Raw genomic sequence first — 9,899 nt, forward strand, 5'->3', positions numbered from 1 at the left:
GTGTGTGTGTGTGTGTGTGTGTGTGTGTGTGTAACTGTACATGTTTAAGATGATGAAGACAGTGGTGGATATGGCGATGGTCCTGATGACCTCTGACCTCTCTCTGTGTGTCCTGATGACCTCTGACCTCTCTGTGTGCGTCTTAGATGGCCCAGGGGAGTTTTGCTCTGTTCTGCACCCATGTAGCAGGAGTAGGACAGTACTTCCAGCACATCATCCTCGTCCTGCTGGTTTGAGACACACACACTCACACACACATACACACACACACACACACACACACACACACACACACACACACTGGTCACTCAGCTAACCACAACACACACCTTCCTCCTGCTAAACAATAATGTTGAATTGGCAATTTTATTAATATTGATTGATAGTTTTTGGTTGGTTGGTTTATTGGTTAATAGATGGATCGATTTTGTTTTGATATATATATATTTTTTAATTGGTTCAGTGACTGATTGATACATTTTGATTGGTTGGTTGACGGGTTAATTGATTGATTGATTGATGCTGATTGGATGTGTGTGTGCATGCAGGCGTCGGCCACAGTGAGTGTGCCTCTGTGGCAGGCAGTGCTGCTGAGACTGGGCAAGAAGACCACCCTCTTCATCGGCCTCTCTGTCAGTTAGTATTACACGGCTAGCTTTTTATTGTAGACATATTGTTTTAATGTATATATTCTAAAACATTTTATTCAAAACATTTTCATTTTTATTATTATTATTAGTAGTAGTAATATCGTCAGAATTATAATTATTTGTAATTATTACTGTGTGTGTGTGTGTTCCAGATCTATGGGCCCGCCATCGGAGTGTTTGCCAGTGTGAATAGCAACCTGCCTGTGTTCCTCGTTATGGCCGTGTTTGCCGGGAGCAGCTTGGCTGTGCTTTACCTGCTGCCTTGGTGAGGACCTGTGTGTGTGAATGCAACCTTGTATAACCACACTTTGGGGACAAAACGTCCTCACGCGTAAAGACAAATGTGAACACCTTGACCTTGTAGGTCCTTTTGATGAGGGGATCTTAGGGTCATAATTAGTGTGTGTATGTGTGGTGTCTGTGTGTGTGTGTGGTGTCTGTGTGTGTGTGTGGTGTCTGTGTGTGTGTGTGTGCAGGTCCATGCTCCCTGACGTGGTAGATGACTTTAAGGTGCAGAACCCCACCAGCACTGGCCTGGAGCCTCTCTTCTTCTCCTGCTTCGTGTTCTTCAACAAGTTTGGAGGAGGACTGGCTGTGGGAGTGTCCACCCTGGTGCTGCAGTAAGACACACACGCACACACAGAAACACACACACACACAGACAGAGGCACTAATACACACACACACACAGACAGAGGCACTAATACACACACACACACACACAGAGGCACTAATATACACACACACACACACACACACACAGACACTAATACATAATAATACACTTACATATACACACATTATGGTAAATGTAAGGTGTGTGGAGTACAGCTCTGGGATCTCCTCCTAGTTACGCAGGGTACCAGTCAGGGGCGTGCAGACAGCCCCCTGTGGTGATCATGTCTCTGAGGGTACTGTTCTCCCCCGTGCCCATCGTCCTCCTGCTGCTGGGCCTGGGCCTCTTCTACTACTACCCCGTCAACGAGGAGCGCCGCTCACGCAACCAGACCGCCCTGCTGGCAGCCATGTGAGTCCACACACACACAGACACAGACACACAGACACAGACACACAGACACACACAGACACAGACACACAGACACACACAGACACACACAGACACACAGACACACAGACAGACACACACACAGACACAGACACACAGACACACAGACAGACACACAGACACACAGACACAGACACACACAGACACAGACACACAGACACACAGACAGACACACAGACACACAGACAGACACACACACAGACACAGACACACAGACACAGACACACAGACACACAGACAGACACACAGACACAGACACACAGACAGACACACAGACACAGACACACAGACACACACAGACACAGACACACAGACAGACACACACACAGACACAGACACACAGACACACAGACAGACACACAGACACACAGACACACACAGACACAGACACACAGACAGACACACACACAGACACAGACACACAGACACACACAGACACAGACACACAGACAGACACACACACAGACACAGACACACAGACACACAGACAGACACACAGACAGACACACACACAGACACACAGACACACACAGACACAGACACACAGACAGACACACACACAGACACAGACACACAGACACAGACACACAGACAGACACAGACACACAGACACAGACACACAGACAGACACACAGACACAGACACACAGACACACACAGACACAGACACACAGACAGACACACACACAGACACAGACACACAGACACAGACACACACATAGAGGAGCAAAACCTTCAGGCTCAGAACAACCACCGTTTTGTGGAAAGTTCAGGTTCAGAAAGTTCTTCAAATGCACTGAGACAGCTGATTTCAATCAGCAGAACTAGTTCTGCTCTTTTAACTTGAATTCATGAGGCACAGTTCTCACAGCCAAGGTTCCGTCTCTCAGGGTAGTGTAAAAGAGAATGAAGAGGATAAACATATAATATAAAATGTCCGTTAAAATAGAGATCAGTATAGTTTTTCTTCATAGTTTGTGGCAGGTTGGTTTTCTTGGGTGAGTAGCACTGTAACAAGAACATTTAATATGTTCTATTTTGTTATCCTGACCTGAACATTTAGAAAAATAGCTAGGCTGTTAAAATGTATTTTATTTTATTTTTTAAACCGATTTGGTTTAAATCTATGTCACTGGAACCACTGGTATAAAGTTGGAATTATTTAAATTGGGTACATAGAAATGTTGTGCACATTTAGACATGACAATTGTCCTGATGCATTTCCTTTTCAGCCGCATTCAAATATCTTCCGTATTAAATTCAAATAATTTTTGAAATCGACTTCCGTTTGGCTACCTGTTCAGATCGCACTGGTGCGCTCTCTCTTCCCACATCAGCTGTGATCGTGGGAAAGGCTGTTCAAGCATGTCCCTAAAGTCAATGTTGGAGCGACACCTAGTGGCCAGTAGCTGTCTCTCTGTACTGTTTACCAGGAGTGAATGTTGGAGCGACACCTAGTGGCCAGTAGCTGTCCCTCTGTACTGTTTACCAGGAGTGAATGTGTGACCCTTTGCCTCCAGTGTAGCAGTGGTAAATGTTGTTTCTTTGTTTGTGTGAAACAGTCCAGTGATTTATCCTCTAACTGTTCCATCAGGAGGAAGGATGGCGGCTCTGGGGAGGCCCGGTAGAGACACAGTGCTGCTACCACATTGATAAGTACTTCATGAGGACTCTACTATACTCCATTGTGCTCTGCTCTGATTTAATCCTCTGTTTTAAGGCTTTTTAATAATGCTGATTCAAACCACTGTGCTGACTCTGGCCGACGGCTGGCTGGTCTCTCTGAAAAGTGTCAGCTGAGTGATGCAAATAAAATAAAAGCTTTTCCAAAGTCACTATTGATACTGTACTAATTATGGATAGATATTTCCTAATTTACGTTTTGTAAATTAAAATGTTGGAATTTAAATAAAGTTGAAATTGAGTATCCATAGAACGTTCCCTGGAGGGTTGCAGGAGCCCCACACTGGAACTCAGTGGAACCCTGCCCAGTGGAACCCTGCCCAGTGGAACCCTGCCCAGTGGAACCCTGCCCAGTACCACCGATGCCGCAGTCGGTTCAGGGTCCTCACCACCCCAACGTGACCCAACAGAACCGTGGATGCACACAGAACAGAACTAGGACGCACTCAGAACAGAACAGGCAGCTATCTCTTTATAAACATGTCTTTAGACTTCTACATGTTGACATCTTAATATGAGCTGGAAGATGGTGTTAGTTTCAGGTGATGTGTAAAAGCAGATTAGCTGGAAGAGTTGAGGAAATGTATCACAGGAAATATAGAAGAGATATAGATGATAGAAGCTGCTGTTTCCATCCTCGGCCCTCAGCCCACTGAGAGAGATGGTTCCTGTCCTGATGCTGGTGGTCATGTTCTGGAGCACAGGTAGAGGCTCTGTTGTGTCTGTACAGTGTAGGATACAGTACAAACATAGATTACTATATTTAATACTGTCCTATACTGGTATAGACCTGTATTAGTGAATATAGTACTGTCTTATACTGTTATAGACCTGTATTAGTGAATATAGTACTGTCCTATACTTGTATGGACCTGTATTAGTCAGGTGAGTCAGGTGGCTGAACGGTGAGGGAATCGGGCTAGTAATCTGAAGGTTGCCAGATCGATTCCCGGCTGTGCCAAATGATGTTGTGTCCTTGGGCAAGGCGCTTCACCCTGCTTGCCTCGGGGGGAATGTCCCTGTACTTACTGTAAGTCGCTCTGGATAAGAGCGTCTGCTAAATGACTAAATGTAAATGTATTAATGTATATAGTACTGTCCTATACGGGTATGGACTTGTGCTCTCTGTCTGCAGAGGATCACAACACGACAGTACAGGTCGTCATGGAGACGGACTGTCTGGTTTAAGATTTTCTCTCATTATATAAGTATTTATATAATACTTAATTCATGGGAATATCAGCTGCTCACAAAAAGTGGAATACTGGAAATCTCCCCACAGTCCACCCAACACAAACACGCCTACCCCCCATCCCACACATCCCACCCCCACCATCAAAGCTACGTGCCTGTCACGTGACAGACGCTCCAGTCCTAGACGGGCAGCTAGACTGGAGCAGCGGATTGCGGGAGAATCTGTAGCGAGGGTGCAGGGACACTAACGGACACAAATGGGAGTCGAAATCGAGACCATAACCCCGGGCGATGGTAAAACCACTGCATGTTTTACATTTTCATCTTACGCTTCATAACGGATCTTGATTCGTCATCACATTTCTGTGCAGAAAAATCACGCTTTGCGTCTAATTTCCTGCTTGTGCGCGTTATCTTGTTTTTATCTGCGCTTTTTCCAACAGGAAGGACGTTCCCTAAGAAGGGGCAGACATGCGTGGTGCATTATGTTGGTAAGTTTCTGAAGTGCGTTGGCAGCAAAACGGAGTGTGTGCGCGTCCTAAACACGGCTATAAATTAATCATTAATTTAGTGGCCCAGATTTCTTACTCTACAGGCCCTGTAGTCACGTGCACAGCGGATGCATTCCCTCATCGTTAAACGGTGTCCGTTACAGGACTTTATGTCCATTCATTGGAATGTGAAGGTTATAGGTTCGAACGTGGTTGAAACATGTTGTGCGTAAAAGTAGCCTAAATATAAGTGGAGTAAATACCGCTTTCGGTTGCAGTTATGTTACAGTTTTACAATTGTCCTCCAACTATGCGTTAGTGTACGATATGTGCACTAATGTTATTGCGGTCCCTTGATCACAGTTTTAAGAGGGTTTATCAAACAGCTCTCTGTCTCGCCGCCCCGGGGTTCACTCCGCGCTCGAGACAGATATCCCAGACAAGACAGCGGGGATTCTTAAGGACCGTCTGATTCGCTGTCTGTGAGTGTAGGATTGGCCAGGGCTGTTTACACTTCGAGCTTGGATAGAACGGATTATCGCTGTCTGGGCGAGCGTTCCAAGAGATTTCTTGTTTCGATTTAATTGTAATCAAAACAAGACCCGCTAGATATGAGGCGTGGGAGGAGAACACGCCCAGAAATGCCTTAACCTATCTGTTCTACTTCTTGTTATAATATATGATCACGAGCTTTCTTGCTAACACAGCCACCACAGTGTTGGATTATGTAACTTTGAAATAATACCCGGATCCGTGCCTACATGGAGTGTTCTGAAGGCACGTGGAACGGAGACTGCCTCTCTCTCTCACAACCCTTTATCTCTCACTCTCCCAATCTCTCTGTCACTCTACTCCACAAACATAGCATTTCCAAACATGAAAATCTAACTTTAATCGACTATAAGCTATTGGAAAAAGACGGAAGTACAATTAAATACCCGCCCCCGGGGATCAATAAAGTGCTTCTTTTTTTTTACAACGTGTAGCCTAATCATTTTGCGTTTGTTTGACGTTCGTAGATTGTGTAGTCGTGAGAGTTGGCCTCGCCATTTAGAACGAGAGAGACGCACCGTACCGCGACAAAACCCGGTCATTGAATTGGGCCACCTACGCGCCCCTCCTCCGCCGACCGGGATCACAATCCATATTATCTAGCTCCCCTGGTGTGCCCGACAGAAGTGCGCGCCAGAGATTACACACACCCGCCCCCTCTCGCCCTCCCTCCTTTCCTCTCCTCCTTCACTCCAGTCTAATCGCCTTTTAAAACGGTTTCAGACAGGGGATGCGATGTTGGGGGTAGATAACATGAGCCTGTCGCTCTGCCTTCCACTCCCTCAAGACAGCTCCACACGCTATTTCGGACATCCTTGGAATCTCTTCATTTGACTCTTCAGTGGTACACAGCAGTGAAGAAGGCTGCTTCCCTCACCAGATACAACATGACACCTCATGTATTGTAAGACAAGCAGCTATATGCAGGTCTATATGTAGTAAGGTTGTCTTCTCTACATGGTGTGTTATTAAAGGTGGAGTTAACAAGGAACAACTGGTCTTAGCTGGTATGGAGCTGGCTAACATGTCTCTAGAATGTAGGCCCTGGCCAAGCCTGCCTCACCTCTGGGGTGGAACAGTCTCGGATCAAAGTGAGACCACAACTTACTGATGCAGTCGTGTCTCATCAGAGATTCCTCACAGCATGGCAGGAAGGAAGGATATGTTTGAGAGCAGACTTAATGACTGTTTCCTCTCCATGTCCTCCCCCATCTCCTGCTCTCTCCCTCCTCCCCTCCTCTTCTAGGATCCCTGACGGACGGTCGTAAATTCGACTCATCCCGGGACAGGGACAAGCCCTTCCGCTTCAAGATCGGTAAACAGGAAGTGATCCGGGGCTGGGAGGAGGGCGTTGTGCAGGTAAGGGGTGTGTCCTGCCTGTGTCGCGTGCAGGTAAGGGGTGCGTCCTGCCTGTGTCGCGTGCAGGTACACAGGCATCCTGTCTCCTGTTCCTCTCTGCTCTGGTTCTTAACCCACAGCACCGGTTCAGGAGCGACTGGCTGAACCCAGAGAGGGTTTAGATCAGTCCGCTCTTATGTGAAGGACCCATGTAAACACCCAGTGAGTGAAATGACCCCTCCGATGTCCCCTGTGTGCAGATGAGCGTGGGGCAGAGGGCCAAGCTGACCTGCTCTCCTGACTTTGCGTACGGGAACAAGGGCCACCCGGGCATCATCCCAGCCAACGCCACGCTCACCTTCGACGTGGAGCTGCTGAGCCTGGAATGAGCCATCCACCAACTGACGTTATTTGACGTGAGTACATCTAGATTACATTTAATGTACTTCTTTTCTCATGTTATTTTCATTATTAAAATTGTACATTGTACATTTAATTTTATGATTTTTTATTCATAGTTGCAGAAGTGCGTTGTTTTACAATATTTGGATTTCTCAGCTACCAGACACCGCTAACCACAAAAGAATATTACAGTTCAACAATAAAGTGCTTAAATACAGTGCAACAATAATATTTGGACTGCAGTAGCCACTTAATAAATGTTTAGTGAACAAAAATAAGAATATCACAGATAAAATGTCTATACAAAGTCTCAATTTAGTCGCTGCCAGATCTGTAAATTGACTTCCAGTTAATACTGCCCTCTTCTAAACCAATCTGATGTTTATCAGCAGTTAACAATTGTTTTACCCTTTTCATTTACAGGAAGTCAGATTGAGACACAATTATCTTTTTACAGGGAAATCCTGTACATTTAGTATACAAAAACATTGTATGACTATAAAATATATGCCAGTAAATCAGTGCTACCCTGCCCAGTACAGTCTAAAGTTCTGTTTAATATGGTTTAAGAGTAATTTGGGGTTGGTATAATTTATTACAGATATGTTAATATAGTACACTATAATTTAGTGTGGTTTCAACAGAAAGTTTACATTTGGTTGCTCCTTGTTTTTCTATCCTGTTGTGTTCCATTCTGTTCTATTCTGTGTATTCTATTATAATTCCACAGTGACTGTGTCTGAATGGTGCTGCTGTGTGTGCTTGTGTGTTTCAGGTGACTTGATGCTGCAGACTGGAGAGAGGACAGTGTGCAGCATGCTCCAGCCTTGAGTTACACCACTTTCCTCTCGCTCTTTCATCCATATGTTATGAAAGTCTGTGATGTTGTATTCTCAGTGATTAACTACTTTATTTTCACATTCTTCTTCTTCAAACCAATGTGTGGGCCATAATCTTACAAAATCTCCTGGTTCTTAATCTTGAATTTCTGTTTTTAAATATTGTGATTTAATGCTACTCTGCATTTGTTTTGTGAAGACCTGTGGTGCATGGTTATTATGAGTAATACAAAACACCAATGACTCACTAGCAACAACATTCATCAGTTTGAAGAGTTTACATTGACACAGTTAGAGGGCTAGAACATGATGGTTTTAATCAAGTAACCAAACCCAAGACAATATTTTAAAAAGCACATTGTTTCTGAACCTCTGTTGCAGCTACAACAAAGAACAGAATAGAAAAGCAGTCTGGTAACATTAGAGTTTTTAGTGTTGAGCGAAGTACCAAGACTAAATAGAATGGTAGAATAGAATCAGACAGTGAAGTGTTTTAGTTTTTTGTTTTTAGTTGTTAATGATCTTTAATAGGATATAGGGCTGTCCACTATGAGCAGCCAAGTACTGTATTTAATAACAGCTGTTAACTGTACATGTGCCTCTGTCCTGACCAGACCTGTCTATATCTCCTCCATCTCAAAGCTTTGCATTTTTATAGCTTTTAGTCTGCCTACTTTTCCATTTAGCTTTTGAAAGTCAAACCTTTAACCCCCTTTAAAGTCATAGGCATGTGGATTGGGTGTGCACATACATTGGGTTGGTAGTTATCCGTTTTAAGTGAAATGCTTGAAATATATATTATATTTTACCTCAATTAAATTGTGACCTTCCCCCTCAACACATTTTGTGTACCTACCATGGGAATTTCTCAAATGCCAAACTTTCTAACTGCAGATTCATTTTTCTTTTTTTACACTTTACCAGTAGGGCAGATCTCTGTCAATGTCATAATAATAACAAAGTATTCTCTTTAGCTGAAGCCTTCAGCCAAAGCGATGTATTGGAGGGGGGGTTGGGACTTCAACCTGCAACCTCTTGATCTGCAGTCGTACTCTCAAACCCCTGAGCTCAAGCCTTCCCTTCTTCGCTGGCACCACCAAACCTGCCTGAACAAACCCGCCGCTCTGTTCACCTGAACAAACCCGCCGCTCTATTCACACTTCTGCTTTTGTATCCCATTCAAGTAACGTTCTGTTCGATAACCACTGGAGGGAGGAGCTATGAAGCTCGTCTGCTCCTGGCCTTGGCTGCTCGAGGCCTGTGACAGCCGCGCGGTCCTGGGCCTGGCACTTTGCCCCTCCCCTTACTGTTTTGTAGTGTGCCGAGTTACATGCTGTGTGCAGGATAAAACCAATGATAAATATTTAAAACTTGCTGTTGCAATAAAGTGCTCTCCTGTTTGGGGAAATGCCTCTGCTCTTCTCTTTTTCTTCCTGTTTTTTTTTCTTATTGTTCAAAAACATCAAAAACAAAAATTATGTTTTATGTGGTGAGTTATGGTTTGTGAAAAGCATGCTCGTGGTCACCGTTAGGGGTGTTGGGGGGGGGGGGGGGGAGCAATCTCAGAAAATGTTGACTCATACTTCAGTCATTTTCTGCCCGTCGCTGGAATTTCCTTTGACAATAATCCAGGTAAACCTGATTTGACGACAGTCCCTTTGACTAGTCTAGATTTGCTTTCTTTG

General features: G+C 44.6%; 2 protein-coding genes across 2 annotated transcripts in view; both read left to right on the forward strand.

Annotated features, from left to right (window-relative positions):
- Positions 1 to 3,567, forward strand: part of LOC124462183 (sodium-dependent lysophosphatidylcholine symporter 1) — a 9,685-nt gene extending 6,118 nt beyond the window's left edge. Inside the window, exons 9-14 of the mRNA XM_047013775.1 lie at positions 147 to 230; positions 549 to 632; positions 803 to 915; positions 1,127 to 1,270; positions 1,501 to 1,677; positions 3,310 to 3,567. Coding sequence (XP_046869731.1) covers positions 147 to 230; positions 549 to 632; positions 803 to 915; positions 1,127 to 1,270; positions 1,501 to 1,677; positions 3,310 to 3,343 — 636 coding nt within the window. The 3' untranslated portion in view covers positions 3,344 to 3,567. The remainder of the gene's footprint in view (positions 1 to 146; positions 231 to 548; positions 633 to 802; positions 916 to 1,126; positions 1,271 to 1,500; positions 1,678 to 3,309) is intronic.
- A 1,188-nt stretch (positions 3,568 to 4,755) lies between these two features.
- fkbp1ab (FKBP prolyl isomerase 1Ab) lies at positions 4,756 to 9,630 on the forward strand. Its single transcript, XM_047013779.1, has 5 exons — positions 4,756 to 4,886; positions 5,036 to 5,083; positions 6,882 to 6,994; positions 7,234 to 7,389; positions 8,151 to 9,630. Exons 1-4 carry the CDS (start codon positions 4,850 to 4,852, stop codon positions 7,360 to 7,362), a joined length of 327 nt encoding a protein of 108 aa, XP_046869735.1. The 5' UTR covers positions 4,756 to 4,849; the 3' UTR covers positions 7,363 to 7,389; positions 8,151 to 9,630.
- The last annotated feature ends 269 nt before the right edge of the window (positions 9,631 to 9,899 follow it).

This window comes from Hypomesus transpacificus, unplaced genomic scaffold (assembly GCF_021917145.1).
Source record: "Hypomesus transpacificus isolate Combined female unplaced genomic scaffold, fHypTra1 scaffold_203, whole genome shotgun sequence".
Lineage (NCBI taxonomy): Eukaryota > Metazoa > Chordata > Actinopteri > Osmeriformes > Osmeridae > Hypomesus > Hypomesus transpacificus.